The sequence below is a fragment of the Eptesicus fuscus genome, chromosome 4 (assembly GCF_027574615.1).
Source record: "Eptesicus fuscus isolate TK198812 chromosome 4, DD_ASM_mEF_20220401, whole genome shotgun sequence".
NCBI classification, from domain to species: domain Eukaryota; kingdom Metazoa; phylum Chordata; class Mammalia; order Chiroptera; family Vespertilionidae; genus Eptesicus; species Eptesicus fuscus.
The window spans coordinates 65,148,702-65,171,340 of record NC_072476.1 but is presented as its reverse complement, the minus strand read 5'-3'; the positions used below and the strand labels follow the sequence as shown (position 1 = coordinate 65,171,340).

Sequence of the window (22,639 nt, the reverse complement as noted above, 5' to 3'; positions counted from 1 at the left end):
AATCATACCCAGATTTCTGGTGCTGCTACAGAAAACATTATAACTAAGAGATCTGGTATTATTATAATAAATTTAGGTTCCCTTATCTTAGCAAGGCTCTCAACACTGCCTACCTATAATGTTCCATAGAAAATATGTTCTATTTTTCAGTGTCTATGTTAAACATTCTCCATCTCTCTCAATGTCTTTAATAATTCTCAGAAACTCTATCACTCATAGAAAATGATATCTGCTCTTAACAAAGAAACTCTTGTGTCCTGCCACTAGCAAATTTCCAGGCATAACACTATGTTTTCCTCTCCCCTGCCTTAAAAGAGCGATTGTTCTAAGGCCAGTCCTTGTACTTTGCTTTGAAACCCACGGCAGCCCCTTCTACCTTACTCCAAAGAGAAACTTGAGCTACAGATTTTTCCACCTTTCCGTTTAAGCTTTCTCTCATTACCAGCTCCCCACATCAGTTTCTTCCACACAAAAAAACAACAACCCAGAAAGCTGTCCCGTTCCTCTCTTTCTAGCAGTTCCCTCATCTTCTCAATAATCCCATCTTCTTCTTCCACTTCAAAGACAAGCTGTCTAATCCAAGTTACAAATAATTGTTTGTTCAGTTACTTACTCCCCAAATGGCTCCAATCTGCTTTCTCCTTCCATACCCGCCAGAGACCACTTTCACCAAGATCACTTTTCTGGCACTAAATCCAGGAAGTGGTAACCATCTACTAGTACTTTTACTCTACCTAAATTCTGAGTGGGATTGGGGAGTTGCTCATATTCATCTTCTACAAGTTTTCTACTTCCTTTTACTTTTCTAGAAAGTCCTACCTCGCTGGGTATTTTTCAGTCTTCTTTCTAGATTCGTATATTTCTCTACCTACTCTTTAAATGATCCTCATTTAAATTTTCCACTTTCTGTGTTCCTGGGGCAATGATGTCCGTCCGAGTTTAGCCATTTCTCTTACCTCCAGATACAAATGACTACCCACCCTGGATGTGTTGCAGCCGATGGAAATTCAGCAGGTTTCATACCAATTTCATCAACCCCCCCATCCCTCCGCAGAACCCCCCTCCCTGGGGGTGGGGGTCCTCACCTGTCCTCACTCTCTTTATGTAATTAAACCTCAAGGTCTACTGATTCTGCTTACTATCTCTGACATCCATTAAGCGCTCTCTACCCCCTGCTGCTACATGAGTCGAACTAACAGGATAGTAACTGGTATCCTTTCATCCATTCTAATACATTCTCCACATTACCATGACACATACAGATGTGCAATAAGTATAAGATGTACACTGATGCATGAATTTGCAAATGTGATTTATTTAAAGGTATAAACTTAATTTGACCCTCTCCAGACTTAACCTTTCACTGGCTTACCCCTGCTCTATTCAAAACCCTTAACATCACTTCCAGTCTTGGCTCTCTCTGCCTTCCACTCAGGCAGCACTCTGTGGCAGTCTTCCCCTCTATCTCTAAGCTGCTTAGGTTCTTTAATGCACCATGGTTCTTGAATCCGGGCCTTCGACTGGAGAAGTCCTATTGGGATGCTCTTTCACTACCAAATTCCTCCTCACGCTATGAACTTCACTTTCCCCCCACCATTGCTTTTCAGAAAGAGTGGAGGGAGAGGGGGGAGTGAAACATCAATGTGAGAGAGACACAAGGACTGGATGCCTCCCACACACTCCCCTACCAGGGTTGGGGAGCAAACCCACAACCAAGGTACGTGCCCTTGAACAGGAATTGAACCTGAGACCCTCCAGTGCATGGACTGATGCTCTAACCACTGAGAAACACTAGCCAGAGCTGAACTTTATTTTTATTTATTTTTTTTGAACTTCACCTTAAAATGACACTTTCTCAGAACTAGCTTCCCTTCCTCTCAATCTGCTAACTCCTTCAAACATAGCCTGTATTTTCCTCTCTGTAACACTGAGCACAATGAATATATGATTATTTTTCCCATTAGATGGTAAGGTGTATAAATGTTGAGGCTGTTCCTGGCTTCATCATCAAGGACAATGTTTGGCATATAGAAGGTACTCAAATTTCACCTTTTAAATGAGATGAATGAACCAGTTTCTGATTCTTGTTTGACTTTATGTTGACTATCCAAGTCCTCTTTCGGGGTCAAAACAAAATAACTTAAGACATTTTTGTCGATATTATTTACTTACATTTTTTATGCCTATATATTGATTCCAGTTCACAATGCACTAAAACTAGAAGTCACTTAACAATTTTCTAGTTTAAAATTAAGAATTATTTTTAAGGTTCTTTAAATCAGATCTATGACAGTATACTTCAGAGTTATAAGAGTTATCTTAAGTTTTAAAAGCATTACTCTAAATTCACAATGGTCCTCCTTATGACCCCTGAATCAGTATTTGCTGATCTACCAAATCAGAAGCTCTGGAATTGCAGCCCAACAAGGAGTTAACAAGCCCTTCAGGTGATTCCTGATGTACACTGAAGTTTGAGAACTACTGCCGTAGAAGTCCAGGCCACACTCACTTTTAACTGAGCCCGTTTTAACAATTAAGATAATTAAAAGTTATAATAAAATTTTGGATTCTTTTGCTTATAGAACAAAGCAAAGGAGTACACTTTACTAGTTTACTTTATATCAAGATTAAGATTTAAATCAAGATTTACCTTTAAATCAATGAGAAAGCCTTCAAATGGTCTATAAGGATTGTGGACAATAAGGTGGAAATTAAGTTGCTGTATAAGAAGCAGTTCATATTCCAAAATCTGTTCAAGTGTCTTCTCCTGTCCAAGAGGGCTCTCCCGCAAATTTCCAACAAATTGTAGACTAGATACATTGAATTCATCCACTTTGCAGGCCAAAAATGCACAAGTGAGCCTAGAGGAAAATATAAGGAATATGAGGGATTTTAAATTCAGAATAGAATGCAAGTCTAAATTACTCTTTACAAGGAAGTAATTTTCTCTCTCACATACATAACCAGGGATATGTATATATTTTGAAAAATATGTAAATACTTTATTTCTAAAACTACATTCTAAAATTGACTAATATTCACAAGTGACTATAGTAGGCATTACAGGATATATGTATATGTATATAATATATATATATGGAAAGAGAGAGAGAAAGAGAGAGAGAGAGAGAGTGAGTTTTGTTTAAAGTTTTAAATACATAGGAGACTATAAAATTAGGTTAAATTGTGTAATACTGCCACTGCATTCAACCATTACTGACTTACTGGCAATTTCATATAGTTCAACCTAAATATCTGGAAGAACAAAGTAACTGAGGAATAGGAGTACTTTTTATCATGAAATAACAGATGGAAGAGAAAAATATACAATAGTACACACATGTACTCATATGAGCATGGGATAAAAGGCAGGTTAAAGAGCTATCTTTGTGGAAGGCTTATCAGTGGAAGTCTCCAAGGGTATTTAAATAGGGGATTATTAACTTCCAAACAAACCTATGCAACTCTCATAACTAGTAATAAAATTACCACAAAAATCAAGATTGGAAGTAACAAGGGCTTGATCTAGATTGGTAGAATGGGAATAAAAAGGAGAAAACAAACAAACAGGGATAATGCGATTGACAGCATGCTCTTTGATGAGTCTCATACTATTTTCAATTTTACCTTTAATGATAAGCATAGTGCTCAGCAGAGTACAGAAACACAAAGACCTTTGTTCAGTTTGAATGAATCCTATATGGACCTATAGGATTTGTAAACTAACTGGATGTAGAAAGACAGGAGTTACCACTAATGATTCTCACTCAGCAACTAGGAGAAGAAAGGTGCCACTAACAGAAAGGAGTATTAGGGAAGCTAGCTTGGAAAAAAACAACACAATTTGAATATGGACAAGTTAAAGTTCAGAAGCCATCAGTATTACAGGGAAGTGTTACAGATACATAAGAAGTATGCTCAGGGATCTTAAGTTCAGAATAGAATGCAAGTCTAAATTACCCTTTACTAGGAAGTAATTTTCACACACACACACAGTCAAGTGGTATAAAGGTCTTGTTAAATAAAAATCAATAAATTAGACAGACTTATACTCACATTATTATCCGGGGGTGATATTCCATTACTGAGTTATTGAGATAAAAACGCTTGAAATACATACAAGCTGTACCCTAAGGTTAGAAAAAATATATATATTATCAGAATCTATTCACACATACATTACATGTTAAATTTAGTTTTAAAAAAATAAAACTTATTTGTCAAAAGTTTCTTTGAAAACATTTATTTGCAAAGCTATGCACCCCTATCTTTATTGCAGCATATTCATGGTGGCCAAGACATGGGAACAACCAGCGTCCTTCAATAGGATTGGATAGAGAAGATACAATACAGATATACTATGAAATACTACTTAGCCATAAGAAAAGATGAAATACTGCCATTTGCAACAACATGGATGGACCTTGAGAATATTATGCTACGCGAAATCAGTCAGAAAAAGCTAAGAACCACATGATTTCACTCATATGTGGGATATACAACTGAAACTCATAGACACAGACAGCAGTAGGGTAGTTACCAGAAGGAAGGGAGGTGAGGGTTAGTAAAGGATAAAGGGGGTCAAACGGTAACAGAAGATGATATGACTATGGGTGGTAGGCACACAATGCAATATACAGATCATGTATCATAGAAATGTATCACTTGAAACCTACATGATTTTATTAACCAATGTCAACTCAATAAATTTACCTTAAATTTTTTTAAAGTTATTCATACAAAATATCAAACCTTAATTCTTCTTTAAGCAAAATAATTGTGATGAAATGTTACAGAAACACCAGAGCCAAGACTTTGCTGTCCTTTACCACCCACCCTGGGTTATCCTTCCTATGGTTATTGGCTTATTAAAAAATGTTGTGATTATTTTAGAATTCAGATTAATAAGTGGCCCAATTTAGAAAAATTTAAGGAAGAAAAATAATAATGTTCACAGGTTAACCAGTCAATTTAAAAATATTAAGTTTAGCCGAAACCGGTTTGGCTCAGTGGATAGAGCATCGGTCTGCGGACTGGAAGGTCCCAGGTTCGATTCCGGTCAAGGGCATGTACATTGGTTGTGGGCACATCCCCCGGTGGGGGGTGTGCAGAAGGCAGCTGGTCGATGTCTCTCTCTCATCGATGTTTCTAGCTCTCTATCCCTCTCCCTTCCTCTCTGTGAAAAATCAATAAAATATATTAAAAAAAATATATTAAGTATAATACAGTTGGGGCAATAAGCCTTCTCTCTAAATCTACTCCAGATCTGTGATATTAACCATGGTTGCTGCTACCAAACCAAACAGTAGAAGCAGCACCTACTGTTTACTGACTACAAGCATGTGCCAGGCTCTGTGCCACACACAAAACTACCATCTTACTTAAACCTTACAACAGCTGATGAAACATTGCTATCTTCACTCTACAGAGAAAACGGAGTATCAACGAGTTAACTAACTTGTTCAAGGTCACACATCTTAATAAGGGACAGGGCTGGATTCAACAAAGACTTGCCTGTACTTTTAACCACTATGTCATATGGCTAGAATCAATGAAATAAACATTCATCTATTTCATGATAGAAAAAAGGAATATTTCCTTTTATATATTTTATGTGAAACAAAAAACAAAATTCTTAATCAATTATAAATAAGCATCTATATATATAAAAGCCAAGCAACCGTCAGACCGGTTGCTATGATGTGCACTGCGGCTGGCCAACCAGCCAGATTGGGGGCCGGCCCCTCCCCCCTCTCCCTCCACCTCCTGCCGGCCTGTCTGCCCACAGCCCCTCCCCCAGCCAGCCCCACCCCCAACCGGCCCCCACTCCTGCACGAATTCGTTCACCAGGACTCCAGTATTGTATAAAGACAAATTCCACAAAGTTGTTCATTCAAGGACTCAGTTTCTTCAGTTGAAAAGATCACTTAAACCTACAACTTCATGATATAATTCTCTTTATCAGAAAAGAACTAAATCTGGAGATAGAAGCTAATCAAGTATATCTAAAATTCTTCCTGAATCTTTGATCTCTCTGTTTAAGATCTAGTAAACTAAGAAGACACTACGAATACTTCAAGACTTAATATGTTCAATAAAGTTCAATTTTTTCAACTATAAAAATGGAGATTATTTCCTAGGGGGTTATTCCCTACTGTGTCCTAAGATATTCACTCTGTATGACTTCAAAACTTAAGATATACATTCAATTAAGAGACTTGCATATTTGATCTTCACGACAAATCTGTGGGTTAATAAGGAAAAAATATTTTATACTCCTTCCTCTTTTTTTCTGTATCTTTCAGCTTTTTAATCTCAGCTTAACTTCTATAAAAAATAATACACAAAATAGGAACAATTACATGTACAGTATATGTAAACCCATATAGCCAAAAAATTCAAACTACCTGTTTCTCCTCACCACTGCCCTATCACAGTAAGCACACACCTACACACAAATGGGGTCCTCAGAATCATGTATCTGAAACATCACAAGACAATTTTTCACCCAAAGAAAATATCCAGCTTCTATAAATCAGGTTTAAAAATTCCTTATGGCATGAGCTTCAGCTAGGGATCTTTTGATTAAAAATATGAATAACTGCATTATTTCTAAGGTATTTCTGTGACACAGATGAAAAAGCACTAGTCTATGTTCTGGTCCTAGTTCTACTGAGGATCTGGAGGGAAAATAGTTTAATTTTTTCTTTCTTTATAAAATGAGGATGTCATGGCTTATCTAGAAGACCTCAAAATTCTTCTGGCTATGAAATTAGCCTTGAAACACTTTATAAGATATAATATAGGAATTCATAATTTAAGACAGTTATTGAAAAATATATAACGTGACAAAAACTTAAATACATAAATTATATATTTATATAACTAAGTTGCATTCCTGAATAAAGTGGATACAGGATTGAGCTACAAATTTAGAAGAGTTCATATTTCAGAAGTCAGCCAAAGGACATTATACTTCATCGCTAACATAACTTACCACCACAGACCTCGGCATTGCTGGCTTAAACACTGAACAAAATTCCAATAATCTTTTCTCATAGTATTTGCACAGTGTCAATTCTTCATGAGGCTCAAGAAAGACTGGATCATTTGGAAGAACCTTTAGATCAAAAGTTACAACAAAAGTTCAGTAAATTAAATGCTCTTAAAATATTTTTCCCTGTCCAGATTAGTTTATATCTCCAGCCAAAGGGAAATACACTACATCTCATTTTCTCTTTATAAAATTGTTAAATATTACATAAAATAGCGTTAGGAAAATATTTAATTAACTAAAACTATACCATCATTTCACAATTTCTCAGAGTGTCAGCTGGACATTTGCTTCATTAAGGTATAAGCATTCCTGATGGTATGTGTGCATGTGCTCACAGGTATGTGAAATCAAAAAGATATACACTGTTAATAGTTGGAAAGTTTTCAAGACCCCTTTCTCAGTCACACAGGTTGAGATAAAATCAAGTGTCTCAAGGATAATTCTGACTTTGAAAACATTACCTTTCATCCATCTTTGTAAACTCTCTACAAGATACACTTGATGGTTAACAAATACAACTTCACAACAAATATCCATTAGTTGCTGTTACTGGTTTAATTACAACTACCAAAATAAGATATATTGAAGTCCTAACCCCCCAATACAGGCATACCTCGGAGACATTGCGAGTTCAGTTCCAGACCACCGCAATAAAGCAAACAGTAATCTTTTTGCAGGTGGAGGGTCTTGCCTTCAGTTTGTAAAAAAAAACCAAAACATCTGTGAAGCACAATAAGTGACGCTCAATAAACTGAGATAGGCCTGTACCTCTGAATCTGACCTTATTTAGAAATAGTCTCTTCAGGTGTAATTAGTTAAGGTAAGATCATACTGGAGTAGAACGGCTCCTAATTCAATATGACTATCACCCTTAACATGTGAAGATACAGACACAGAGAGAACACTATGTAAAGATGAAGGTAGAGGTTGGTGTTATGCTTCCACGAGCAAAAAAACAAACAAACAAACAAAACACCTGAGGTTACCAGAAGCTGGAAGAGGAAAAGAAGAATCTCCTCCTAGAAGCTGCAGAGAACACCGATGGACCAACACCTTGATCTCAGACTTCTAGCCTCCAGACTGTGAAACAATAAATTTCTCTTGTTTTAAGGCACCCAGTTTGTGGTAAAATAAATAAATAAAAATTTTGTTTTTTTTCTTTAATGGCAGCCCTAGGAAACTAACACAGGCCCTAATTTTATAGACAGCATGTAATTGTGGTTTAGGGCCGGAATGTTGGAACTAAATTCTTTGGGTTCAAAACCTGGCTCTGCCACTTACTAGCAATAATAAAGCCTGGAGAAGTTATTCAAACGCTCTGTACCTGAGTTTCCCCAGCTGTCAGGGGAGGGAAATAACAGCATCGACCTCAGCGGATTAAAAGAGCTCACACTTGCTAAATGCTTAGAACAGTGCCTAGCACATAGCATGGTGCATACTAAGTACGACTCAGAGCAGCACAAACTTAAAAGTTAGAAAGAAATACGTGACAAAGGTAAACAAGTACAGTATCTCAGTTCCAGGTCTGAGACGTCGAATACTTGCTGGAGGGAGGCTTTGTGCTTGTGAGGAAAGACTGAACGGAAGCGTGACTGGGAGCTAATCATAGGAAGAAGTTGGCTGGCAGGCCATAATCCTAAATCAATCGGTTTGTGAGAATGGTCTCTTGTCTCCCGGCCTCCAACCTCTGCCCCGTCCCACCCACTGACCACCAGGATGCTAGAGGACTTTTTCTAGCACAGAACTGGAGGGAAGTTAATTTGACACTGAAAACCTTTCAAAAGTTCTCAATCCCTGCATTATCAAGTCCCAACTCCTCATTTCCGCTTACCAATGCCCTGCCTTCCCCAGCCTTCCCTGCACCTATGCTTAGCTTCCGCTACACCACTCGACCTTCCGAGGGCATTCCAGGCACCCCCGCCCGGCAACTCCCGGCTTCCCGCTTTTCCCCGGCGGCTCTGTCCGCCTGGAATGGCCTCGCCCCGTCTTCCCTGCATCAGTCACTGGGAAAGGCCTTCCTCGACATCCCAGCTTGACAAGTGGAAGGCCCTAGCCCCGCACCACGCTGACGTGCTGCAAAGTCTCCTCTTCGCCAGGCTACCGGTTCCTCGTCTGCCACTCCGCCACGGGAACGGCGTGGCCCGCCTCGGTACCTACAGCCCGCGCCAGGACGCTCGCCTGTTTACTAAACAGGTAACCGCGCGCCGCGAGGTCCGGAGAGGGGAGGTGTGCAGAGAGCCCCCGCGGAGGAGCGGCGGGGGTCCCGCAGCGGTTCAGGAGTTTAGAGGCCAGGGGAGCCGGCAGCCGTCCGCGACCTCACCTTCCCGTTCGCCACCGCCTTGCATTTGAACTTGCGGTTGGCGTCGGCCCGCAGCCGCGCCAGCTGGTCCTCGCTGGCGAAAGTCCAGTGCCGCTTCTGGCTACTGTTGTGGTACATCCTGCAGCCTGAGACCAGGTCCAGGAAGGCTGGAGGAAAAGGCCCCAAAAGCCACGACGGCGGGACGGGAAGCACCTAACCCACGACAGCTGAAGGCGTCTGGCTGGCCGGCGCGGGCGCAGTGACGTCACGGTCACGTGGTGACTCCGTCCGCCCTCGCGCTTCCGGTGCGGAGGAGAACGTCTCTCGCGCGCGGCCCGGCCACCGCCTGTACGTGAGTGGGCGGGGCCTACGCATGTGCCCCTATTTTCCCAGAGCCCCGGCACTGGCTCCGCCCCTCTCCGGCAAAATTTAAAGGAGAAGCGCCAGGCAGGGTGTCCAAAGGAATATCAATTGAGCCTACGGAGAGGCTAACATAAATAATTCACAGCGGGTAATCGGAAGTGGGGAAAGGACCCGGGAGGGTGTCATATTTTAAGCAGGCCACACGGGAAGGTGACTTTGAGCAAAGACTTGAAGGAGTTGGGAATTCGCCCTATCGGTCAGGTGGGAGTGGTGTTGGGGCAGGTGGAACAGTCTTGGTTCCGAGAACGTGCCTGGGGCGCTGCCACAAATCTCTGCCTGGGGGACTCTGGAACACGGTTGGAAGACTAGAAGCAGAACTGTTTTTTACTGTTCTGCCACTAATGGGACCCATTCTTTTCTGTGCCTTTTCCCTTTCCCTTCTGCTGGATTGGGTTGGATTCTGCTAGTTCTTTCCCTCCATTTCCATCTCTTAAAGCCAGTTTTAGGGTTTTCTTGAGATTCTCACTTTTATTATTGCCCCCAGGAAATCTTACAATAAGCTATCTGTTAATACTTAGGAGATTTACAATTTTTTTTTGTTACTACTACTTTCAGAATTGCATTTGAGATACAAAATTTACATTGATTTCAAAAGCCTTTGTTTTAGTATCTCCATTTAGACACACTCTATTCTCCTGTGCATCATACATCAGGTGAGAAAGAGATTTACCTACAGCAAATCATAATTTAAAACAACAATAAATATAAAACAGATAAAGATGATGAGACACAAAGAGTTTAGATGTTGAAAAGGCCACACAATTAAAAAGAGGTGGCAGGATATTTCTAACTCTGCTTTTTATGGAAAAGTTTTTAGAGGCTTAATAAAGGAATAATTTTTCTTTTTTTTTTTTTTGTTTCATTTAGGTGGGTGCAGTTAAGGGTAGAGTTTGCCAGAGTTATTTGAATTCAAATAACTTACACCACTTGTAGTTTATAACTTTGGAGATCCAGACACTCCTTGAACATGTGTCCATACTTGGACTAGTAAATTGGCTGAGGGAAGAGAGAAAATGAGAACAGGGATAAAGAAAATATGATGATGTTAACCTAAAAAATAAAAAGCAAAGTGACAGGCATCAAGCATTTGCTTGAGATCAAAGTATAGCTATTAGGGCAGCAATGATTCAGGCAGAAACCCAAATAATGTTCTGATTATGGGGTGAAGGGGTTTTTATGAGAAAGGGAAGGGAAATAATTACTTGAATAGAAAAAAATGAATTTCTATTGGTGCTAATGAGCTAAGTTCATTTTTAGCTATACATGGTGGTGCTAATTCTAAAGACTGTCCTTAATCAGTCCTCATAGTCAGGATGTATGCTTTCCTGTTAGCTGCACAAGCAGTGTTTGGAATACAAAGTTGGTTTGGCCCAGTCCAAGAGTTATTTTGCCCAGTTCAAACATTTGAAAGGTTTTAGGAAAAAGTCGTGCAAGGCAGTTCCTCTGGAATGGCTGCCCTAGTTCTATTTTAAATGGTTCCACTTATGTCAACTGTTTACTGTGTTAAGGAGGAACATGCAAGTTATGAATCCAATGGCTTGTGAGTGCCTGAAAAGATTGTACAATAGGAAAGAATGGCTGAAAATGAAAACCAGAAAGTTACAAAAGATAGATTTAGATAAAGAAGTTATTTAAATAAACAAATGTATGCACAAAATCTTAGACCCATGACTGTTATATATACCATGTCAATTTTTTAAATTTTGTTTTTCTGAAAGGCATTTGACAACTCCTTTAGTTTTATGTAAAGGGAAATAAAAATGGGCATTTGGGACAGATGACAGAATTTGATTTTCACAGGGGTATGAGTAAAATTGCTGAATGTCATAGTTCATTTAGGAAGACAAATATGAAAAATCTGGTGTTTCTGGTGTAACTAATGTATTTTTTTCATCTTTAATAAATCTTAGTCTGTTAATGTTAACAGCATACTTTTGCGATATAGAAGAAATTGTATGTAACTTAAACAACTACAGAATAAAGTTGTTGCTGATGCCCTAATATTAATACTCATGTATGATTTCTTCTTATTAAGATGTGCTAGGCTAGTCCATCTGCCTGAGTGATACTTCCCTGTTCAACCTGTAAAGCACAAATATTTCTTGTGCTATCGCTCCAGCAGAAGGCAGACTGTGAACTTATAACTTGGTGCCTTTACCCACTTTCATTTCTAGTTTCAACTAAAATGTAGCAAGTGTTTCTCTCCACTTGTATGTTTTATTTATAGAAAAGTTAAAACATTAAGAATAGAGAGAAATGTATTTTTTTATTTTAAAAATTATTTTATTTTTTTTTTTTGCTGTTCTCCATCCAGACAAGTTTCCTTTAATTTGTTAATTCCTGTAATTATTAAAGGAACATCAGATCATTGTTACGAGGCACACAGTATGTGGTAAACAGAATAAAAGTGAACACTTGCCCTCTGGAATTCCAGCCCCTGGAATTCCATCCTTGAATGTCACTGTCGGTGCTGATGTGGAGCATATGCAGGTATCTTGCTTACTTTTAAAGCAGGAATATTTTAATGTCACATGTGTACATGCAACTCATTATTTTTTAAAATATATTTTATTGATTTTTTTTTTACAGAGAGGAAGGGAGAGGGATAGAGAGTTAGAAACATCAATGAGAGAGAAACATTGATCAGCTGCCTCCTGCACACCCGCTACTGAGAATGTGCCCGCAGCCAAAGTACATGTCCTTGACCAGAATCGAACCTGGGACCCCCGAGGCTGCAGGCCGATGCTCTATCCACTCAGCCAAACTGGCCAGGGCGCAACTCATTCTTTTCAATAGCTGCATAATATTCCAGAACATACTTTTATCATCATTAATTATATTAAACAATGGCCCTGTCTGTGGAAAATCCTGTCATTTCCAGAAGATTTATTTTGTGTTATCTGCTGTTTCCATGACACCTATCTCAAGAGCAGACACCCTTGTTTGTGAATATCTCTATGCTGACATGTCCCAGCTGAGACTAAGATCCCAATGGACATGAAGAGTCACAGGATATTTGCAATTCAAATTTAAAAGATGAAAACAAAAAGGCTAGTAGAAAAATGGACAACTCGTAAATGGAGAATTAGTAGATCTAGGAAGAGAGAAATGTATTAAAATAATTATCAATGCATGGCCATTTTCCTTCTACTCCTTGCCCCTCCCCATTACTTTTAAATAACAATTTCTCTGCCACTTGATGGAGATGTTTCAAACAAACAACAAACAGAATTTATACTTCCCAGAAGGTAATAGAAAAACTCAAAACTTTCAACCAAAGATATTACTGCCCAGCTGGTATGGCTCAGTGGATGAGCATTAACTTGTGAACCAGGAGGTCAAGGTTTGATTCTGGGTTTGCAGGCTCAGTCCCCAGTGGAGGGCGTGCCGCCGACTAATGATTCTATCTCATCATTGATGTTTCTATCTCTCTCTCCTCCCTTCCTCTCTAAAATGGAAAGGAGTTTTAGGGATAAAATAGTCAGGTTCAGGGAGTTTTAGGAATAAAGAGGATTCATGAGGGAGGAATGCATAGGTGAGGACTTGGAGCCACCAGAAGGCATACATTCACAGAGAATAAAAAAAGGCGCCACATGCCCTAGCTCCGTGGTCGGCAAACTGCGGCTCGCGAGCCACACGCGGCTCTTTGGCCCCTTGAGTGTGGCTCTTCCACAAAATACCACGGCCTGGGCGAGTCTATTTTGAAGAAGTGGCGTTAGAAGAAGTTTGCGTTTGAAAAATTTGACTCTCAAAAGAAATTTCAGTCGTTGTACTGTTGATATTTGGCTCTGTTGACTAATGAGTTTGCCGACCACTGGCCTAGCTGGTTTGGCTCAGTGAATAGAGCATTGGCCAGCCGATTGAAGGGTCTCAGGTTTGATTCCAGGCAAGGGCACATGCCTGAGTTGCGGGCTCAATCCCCAGAAGGGGTCATGCAGGAGGCAGCCAATCAATGATTCCATTTCATCCTTGATGTTTCTCTCTCTCCCTTCCTCTCTGAAATCAATAAAAATATTATTTTTAAAAAGGTGCCTCAGGATAAGGGGAGAGGAAGACATCCACCCATAGTACTAGTAGATAAGGAAAAGCCACAGAGTATGGGGAGAAAGGAAACAAACTTTCACAGAAGATGAGAGAAATGCCAACAAATGGCCGAAAGAGGAAAACAGGTTTTTCACAGGAGATAGAGAAATGTTACAAGGTAAGGGGGAGCGAAGGAGGGGGGCACCACGTGGGGTTTATGCTTTGAAGGTGATATTCTGCAGAAAGAGTGACCAGTTAGAAGAGCATAGGTTCATAAAGTGGGGAAGGGGTCCAATTAGAAGTGAGCATGAAGAGACAAAGAACTATAGCATTTATAAACCCTAGAAAAGGGGGCCTTGTGGCTTGCCCCCATGGGACCCCCTCCCTACGTGAGAGTTTGTATTTGCTTCCAATAAATTTCCACCCTTTTCATCTACCACCTTTTGTCTGTGGCTTCATTCTTGGAATCCATCTGGACAAGGACCCTGGAAAGAATTCACCCTTGCATCCTGCTCAAGAAAACAACCTAAATAAAAATCAATAAAAATATATTTTAAAAAAAGTTATTACTAATTCATTGGGCATTATCCAGAAGTGAATGTTAACAGGAGAGATCACAGTGACTTATTTAAGTAAACACAATCTCATTTATTGTGCCACCTTTGTTAAATTGTGTTACAGTATGTACTTTTAGATAAACTAAATATTTGGACTGCAGGCATTACCTCAAAGCCAAGGCTTGCTAGTCAGAGATCAAGTGATGTAGAGCAGTTTTCATCTGTTGGTCACTGCAGAAAGGTTCTAGACTTACCCACTTGCGATGCCAAAGTTCCCCCTCTCTCTTGCTTTAGGATAGCCTTCCCTCTTCAGGCTCTGCCCTAGTGATCTTAATATTTTGGGGTATTAAAGATCAGAGGGCCTGATTTTAGGATTAAAGTAAGAAAAGGGAATAAGAAGGCTGACAGAGGGAACCAATAATTATGTGTGCAATTGGGATAATTTTGCAGTCTAATAAGTGGTCTGATTAATTTATAGTTCCTATTTCCCAAACACGTTAGTATATTCATAGTTTCTGATTTTAGTGCCACAAGGGAAAAAAAGGTGGTGGTGGTGGTGGGGTGTGGAATAAAACCATATCTATGTTCACAAAACACACAATGTCTCTCTTGCTTTAAAATCTGACATGAAACTGTACCCCTTCAGCTACTGACATGGGTTTCTGACATTCTAAATATAGCTTTACAATGATGTTCAGAAACAATTAAGCCCTTTGCAATTCTATTTGATATATACAATTAGCATTGGCTCTACAATTCTTTTCTAGTTTTTGTTTTCCCCGCTTGTCAAGTTGGACTAAGAGAAGAAGAGGAATTGCCTATGGCAAATACCTAGTTAGATTATCCAAAACAGAGCGCTACTAAAAGAATAGAAAAGAAATAAACACAACAAACAGCATTTTAAAATACCCTTGATCTAAATGTAACCTCCCTAAATTGAAACACTTTTTCTTTTGTTTTAGGACTACCTAAAATTAAGGTGTAAAGAGGCTTGACAACATGTTGAGGAGAGAATTCTCTAAATTCATGTCCATTTCTGCATACCTTACTAAATCACTGCTATACTCAAGTCCTGATACTAATTGTTAGGTGGTGGTGATGATGGTAATCTAATCTAATAATAGACAAGTATGCAAATTGACCGAACCTTCGCGACACCTAAGCCACGCCCACCAGCCAAGCCACGCCCACCAGCCAATCAGGACGAGTATGCAAATTATCCCAACAAAGATGGCAGCTAATTTGCATATCAAGACAGCGTCGAAAGAAGCCAAGAGCTGCAGAAGGGAGTAAAGCTTCGAAGAAGCAAGCAAGCCCGGGGGCGGGGGGAGGGGAGGAGAAGGGAGGAGCGAAGTCAGGGCCGGGGGCGAAGGGAAACGTGGGCGGGCTGGAGGAGAAGGCGGGGCGGGCGACAAGGACGGAGCGGAGGCGGGGCCGGGGGCAAAGGGAAACGCAGGTGGGCTGGAGGAGAAGGTGAGGCAGGCAACAAGGGAGGAACGGAGCCGGGGTAGAATGCAGCAGGAAATCCTATTGCAGGATTTTTCCTGCAACGGGAATGGTAATGGTGACATAAAAATGGCTCTTTTACAGTTCCTGCTTCAGAGTCCTTAAAGTGTAGTGGAACAATTATGCACAAACACAGCCCTCTGTCAATGACAGTAACCTTGGATAGGGCCCTATAGGGAGCAAGGTGATACGTTTTCTTATCCCTGAATGCTAATATCTGATCCTAATGTAGACAAAACACCTATGTGGTTTGAATCCAATGGAAGACACAGAGCCTAGTTCCTTCATCCCCAGCCAGTCACAGGTTAGTTAAAACGCTAGTGTCTCTGCTAGCCAGGGGTAGGTGGCCCACTTGAAGATCATTCCATGCATTTAAAAAAAAATCACTGTTAATAATAATCCTATATAATAAAAGGCTAATATGCAAATCAACCAAACAGCAGAAAGACTGGTCACTATAACGCACACTGACCACCAGGGGGCAGACGCTCAACACAGGAGCTGCCCGCTGGTGGTCAGTGTGCTCCCACAGAAGGAGTGCCGCAGCCAGGCTCAGTGCAGCGGCAGTGGTGGGACCCTCTCCCACCTCTGCTGCAGGAAGGAGGTAAGGAGCCCGGGGTTCCATACTGTGAGAGCCCCAGACTGCGAGAGGGATGTCTGACTGCTGGCTTTAGGCCCTGAGGGGTCCCGGACTGCAAGAAGGCACCGGCCGGGCTGAGGGACCCCCTATCCCAGTGCATGAATCTCGTGCACCGGCCTCTAGTAATAATAATAAAAAAACACCAGAGTTGTCCTTAGCGTTAGTTCTATTACAATCATGATTGGGAGTGCTCTGTTACCACCTTTTCCTTTTTTTTTTTTTTTTAATACCAATTAATCAAAAGTGAGTCATTTCCAACACAGTTCTGTAACAATTAACAGAGTGGAAATATTTTATTTGTGACTCAGTAGATCTCATGTTTCAGAGCTCAGGATCTGAAATCAGAATCCCACCTTGACTACTTGCTACTGAGTATTCTTGGGAAAGCCACTTCAGTCTATTTCATCCCCAGTTTTATCCTTTGAACAATGAAGAATATAGTTATAGCTACCTCATAAAGTGGTTGTGAGGATTAAATTAGTCACTGCATGTGAAGATATAGCAGAATGAATGGCTTCTACAGATAGTTCAATAAATATCAGTTATTACTTAATGGACATACTAGTATGTAGAATAGGCTAATTGCGGATATAATATTTATGTGAATTTGAATTGTTATTGATATTGAGGGAAGGGGCACTTCAGGTGAATGGGATATGCTTGGGCAAAGGAAAGGGGCACAAAGTACAAGGTGCAAATCTAGAGGCCAGAAAAGAGCATAGCTTGGTTGGTTCGAGAATAAAGTGAATTAACAGATATGAACTAGTAAGATGATTAGCAGTGGGTCTTGAATGTCAAGCTGAGTAATTTGTATGTAAGACAGTAAAATGTTTTGAGTGGGAGAGTAAAATTATCAGAGCTGCATTACTTTAATTTGGAAATTATTTGTGATTGTTTAGATAATGAGGACTTTATAAAGTCCACATTAAAATAGAACAAGGAGGTCCATTCTCATGGTGAGGCCCAAATGTCTTCTCTTGGGAGCAACTACCTCAAACTCAGGATTATAAACGTGAATTCCCCACCATGCTCCCAGATAGGGAGATGGGCAGTGTATCATGTATATCATATAGCATATGCTATATGAGATGTAATACATTTATATAGTACCTTTTAGGTATAATTCCAGAGAAGGGCCTGGGAATCTGTGTTTATGAAAATCTTAGGTTTTTCTGATGATTAGCATTAGGTTTGGAAGTTTTTGCCAATGTAAAATTTGTAGGACTTGGCAAAGCCCTATAGGTTGGATGGGGTGGTGGGATGAAAGAGAAGTAGCAACTCTAAAGTAATGACTTTCAAATATGAATAAGCAGAGCTTGTTAAAATGCAAACCAGAGGTTCCCATTCAATAGGTCTGGAGTGGAGCCCTAGGAATCTGGATTCTGAAACAAGAGTTCTCTTGAGTTCAGTGGTTTCCAAACATTAGTGTTCAACATTCCCACTTGGAGAGCTTGTAAAAACAAATATTACTGGGCCGCAGGTCCAAGAATATGGATTTCTAACTGGTTCTCGATGATGCTGGGAACATGGACCACACTTTGAGAACTGCTATTTCAGTTGTGTCAATGCAGTTGAATTTTAAAGCCCAGATGATGGGGAAAATGACAATGCCCTTATCACAGTTGGTCTTCACCTTTTGTGTTAGGTGGACTACTGGAAGCTACACTTTTATTTCAAGTTACCTTTGTGAGATAAAATAATGAAAGTTGTTTAATCATTTGTTGGCCTTATGTTTCTAAACACACAAATGAGCATGGTGAAATTTAATATCCATTTGAAAAAAAAATTACTAATAACCACATTCTCACTGACTGAAAAAGGTGAAGAAAAAAATTTATTCTTCCGCAATTGGATTAAAATATCCTTTGGTAATAGAGTCATAAAAAATGCCAACCTCTTTAATTATTATACCTCTGTTGTTGTAGAATCTAAAATTTAGATGATAAAATTAATTGAAGGACTAACTTATTTTTAGGATGTCTATGGTCGGCTCAGTGTTCTCAGACAGGAGTCAGCAAACTATGGCTCACAGACCAAATCCAGCCCATGTCTGTTTTTGTATGGCCTGCAAGCTAAGAATGGTTTTTAAATTTTTCAAATGGTTGAGAAAAGAATAGTATTTTAATGACACACGAAAATTATATGAAATTCACATTTTGGCACCCAAAACTATATATCATATTTTATATATTAGGAGATTGTGTGTGTGTGTGTGTGTGTGTGTGTGTGTGTGTGTGTGTGTGTGTAATTTACTACAAGGAATTGGCTCATGCAGTTATGGAGACTGAGAAGTCTCTTGATCGGCTTTCTGCAAACTGGAGATGTAAGGGAATTGATGGTGTAAGTTCTAGTCCGAGCACAGAAGAGCAATGTCCCAACTGGAAAACAGGTAGAGTGTGAATTCACCTTTACTCCCTGTTTTTGTTCCATTCAGGTCTCCAGCAGACTGGATGAGGCCCACCCACCTTGGGGAGGGCATTCTGCTTCACTTAGTCTACCAGTCAAATGTTATCCAGGAACATGCTCACCCAAAACCATGTCCAACCAAATACCTGGGCACCCCTGTTTTAGTCAAGTTGACACATAAAATTAACCATCATTATAATAAATGTTATTGCAACCCAGCCATGCTCATTCATTTACATAGTGTCATTTATGGCTGCTTTCATGCTCAACAGCAGAACTGAATAGTTGAGACAGAGACCAAAAATATTTATAATCTGGCTCTCTAAGAAAAAAGTTTGCTAACTGCTGTTCTAAGAGAGTGCTTTTAAAATTTTAATATAAGTACACATCACCTAGAGTTCTTGTTAAAATGCAGGCTTTGACTCAGTAGGTGGAGACAAAGAGTCTCCAGTTCTGGCGTGGTCCCAGGTGAGGCCAATATGGTCTGTAAACTGCATTCTATTTCTCAGTTTTTGTGCTTGTTACTGTCCCTGACTGCAGTGCTGGGAACTCCTATTTATACAAATTTCTTTTACTTCCATCCAGCTTAAATCCTGTTGTTTCTGTTGCTTTTTCTAACTGTTCCAGCTTACTATGATCTCTTCTTCATTGTGCTTTACTTCACTCTTTTGACTTTTGAAAGTAATCTACACTGAGTGACCTCTGAACGCATAATAATCTGGCCACTCAGTGTATATATATATATAGAGGCCCAGTGCATGAATTCGTGCCTGGGTGGGGTCCGGCCAGCTTGGCCAGGGGGAGGGGACATGGGCGGTTGGCCGGCCTGCCAGCTGGTCGAACTTCTGGTCAAGGGGACAATTTGCATATTAGCCTTTTATTTTATAGGATATACACTGAGTGACCAGATTATTATGTGTTCAGAGATCATAATAATCTGGCCACTCAGTGTATATTGCCTTGTTGTTTGATTTTTTTACTGTGTGACTATCTTAACTCCCCCTTCAAAGATTTAAATTCCCTCAAAATAGGGATCCTGTTATTTAGACACCTATCACCTATGATGCTCACATAATACCTTATATCTGGCAAATATTCTAAAATATATTTATTAAATTAATTACTGTTCTACGTTTAGAAAAGACGATTGTTGTCAACAGTGCCGTTACAGTGAGTGGGGCAATATTTTTATCCATTCACATATTTAGAACGAATTTATTTTTCTTTAATTGATTTTGACATATTTTAGTCATGAAGATTATGTTTCTTCCAGAACAAAGACAGTTTTGAAGTAAAAACATAAATCTTTGTAATAATATATTAAATTAGATTATAGAGTTGAAATTTAAACTTGGTTTCAACCTTGAGATGAAAAGTACCACTTAATTATGAACTGGCAAAGTGCTTATTGAGCAAGTTGTCCGGAGGCTGGAGAATTAGAAATGCAATGTTAATTTCACTAGTTTAATAATCTCATTTTCAGAATTTGCTTGAAGAGATATTGAGAAATTACAATAGCCAATCATGTATGAAAGTTTACAGACTATGAAGATGTCTTATTTTTGCCATTAAGAATCACGCCTTCTAAGCTTTTAAAGAGAATTAGGTGAGTAGTTAAATAAGATGAGAAACTTCTGCACTCATAAAACTAATCAGTTTATTTTGCTCTTCTAATCAATTTTAAATTTCTACCTGAATTATTTAAGTATATGCCAAGAATAATAATGGTATGAATATGAAGTGACTTTCAAGAATCCTATTGAGATAAAAAATAATTATAAATGTTTGGCATTTCAAGTCCTCAAAGCCATACTCTTTTTATGTTTCACTTAAAAACAGCTGTGATAATTTCTCTATTTAATAGATTTTTAAACTTAATAAATGCAAATAAATACCTATTTTTTTAAATAAATGTTGTGCCCAAGGAACAACTATAAAGAAATTTCATATGTAAAGCATTATATATCAGATTTGCATAAAACATCTGAACGCTAAAACTTTTCAGGTGTCAATACATATTTTTCTTCTAGAAACACATTAATGTTGGCTTTAAAAATATATTTCTATGAATATTCTCATGTTAACAAGCAAACAGGATCAGAAGGAAAAAAGCAATCAAATGACTTGATACATCACAATTTATCCACATGGTGGAGCCATGCGGCTAGATCCTGGAGACACTGGCTTTATTATACTCACTGTTTTTAAATAATTTATGGTAAATACAACCAACCAAATTTCCTGTTCTGCATGCAGTTTTCTCTGGCACTATTAGCTTAGTTCCTTATTATCTCTCACTTAGCATAGTGCAGCTTATTCCACTCCAAAGCTCCGGTTCTCCAACCTTGGCTGCACTTTAGAATCGCCTGGGCAGTTTTAAAAAACCCTGATGCTGGGCCCTACCTGAGGCTAACTGAACAAGAATCTTTGCAGGGTGGGCTCTGAGCATCGGCAAGTTTCGAGGCTCCCCTTTAAAATCTGATCACTGTATTTCTAGTGTCATCACCACCATCTCCCACCAACTTCAACACACACAGAGACTCAGCATACACAATTACTTACAGGCTCCTAAACTCACCAGGTTTCTTCACACCTCCAGGCTTGGGCTCATATCCCTATGAGCACGAATTAATATTTATTGAATGACTAAATGAATAATGTAAAATGGCTGTTGACTTAACCACAAATGTTAGAGTTTGTGGTAGAAAAGAAGTATAATATAGAAAAAGCTTTCAAATGTTCCTTTTGAATGGAATAAGTTGGCAGAACACAGTGTCTGCTTTAGAATATATTTAACATTGGTTGGTTAATCCTATGCCACATTCTGCACTCCAAGCCACCAAAAGGTAAGCAAACACTGGGAGTTGTTTCTTTTGCTGTGCACAAGCTTTTTAGTTTGATATAGTCCCATTCATTCACTTTTGCATTTATTTTCCAAGCAAGGAAAATAAATGCAAAAGTGAATGAATGGGACTATATCAAACTAAGGGCCAAATTCATAAAATTTTCTCACTTTTCACTCATGTTAAATTTACCCTTTAGAATTTTATAGCATAAACATAAAACAATATGTCTTCTAACCAGGTCTTCTCTTGAACTTTTTATGCTACAATCATTGCATTCCTAGCATGTGATCTCATTCAGTGTTGACTGCCTGTCTTCCTTCCACACACTGCCATCAGCAGAGAGAATAGGTGAGGGGCTTGGGGAAAGGGAAGGGCAAAAAAACCCCGTTCAATTTATGTAAGGAAATAATCTCAGGAGAGCATGACAGTACCACATTGATCAAAGGCAAGAGTAGTTTTAATCCAAAGCCCCTGGATAAAAAGTACATCCACACTCAGAGGGCTGCAGACAGGTGGCATGGAACCTATAGAAGGGATGGGCAATGACACCAGGGGCCAGTAGCCAGGGGTACGCAACGTAAAGAACACCCTTAGGTACTAGACCAGAGGTGGCACAGTGGTCAGAACAGATTTGAGGGAGAGCTCACTCACAAACCTAGACACGTAGTTCAAGCCCAAGATTCGGCAATGGATTCTTGGTAACCCAGTCCTGAACTTGTCTTATATCTGATGATAATGTCAACCAACATCTGCTACCTGCAAGTGCCGTTGTGGCAACCCAATCTCACGTGATCCTGCAAAAAGAAATGCTGTGCTGACATTGGGAGTTATCCACGCATCAGGTTGCTCTCCTGGAACAGGGACCAACTGTGGCATCCAGGA

General features: G+C 39.5%; 1 protein-coding gene across 12 annotated transcripts in view; it reads right to left on the bottom strand.

Moving 5' to 3' along the window:
* The window catches only part of CCNH (cyclin H), a 45,765-nt gene extending 36,162 nt beyond the window's left edge, over positions 1-9,603 (bottom strand). For 9 of the 12 annotated variants that reach the window (XM_054715088.1, XM_054715090.1, XM_054715089.1 and 6 more), the window contains exons 1-4: positions 9,378-9,603; positions 6,998-7,120; positions 4,057-4,130; positions 2,651-2,861 (exon numbers count right to left, since the gene is read on the bottom strand). In XM_054715088.1, the coding sequence (XP_054571063.1) occupies positions 2,651-2,861; positions 4,057-4,130; positions 6,998-7,120; positions 9,378-9,494 (525 nt within the window). In that variant the 5' untranslated portion in view covers positions 9,495-9,603. Of the gene's footprint in view, positions 1-2,650; positions 2,862-4,056; positions 4,131-6,997; positions 7,121-7,670; positions 7,778-9,377 lie in introns of those variants that run through there. The other 3 variants (XM_054715097.1, XM_054715096.1, XM_054715098.1) reach the window with 3 other exon arrangements.
* Positions 9,604-22,639: the final 13,036 nt, after the last annotated feature.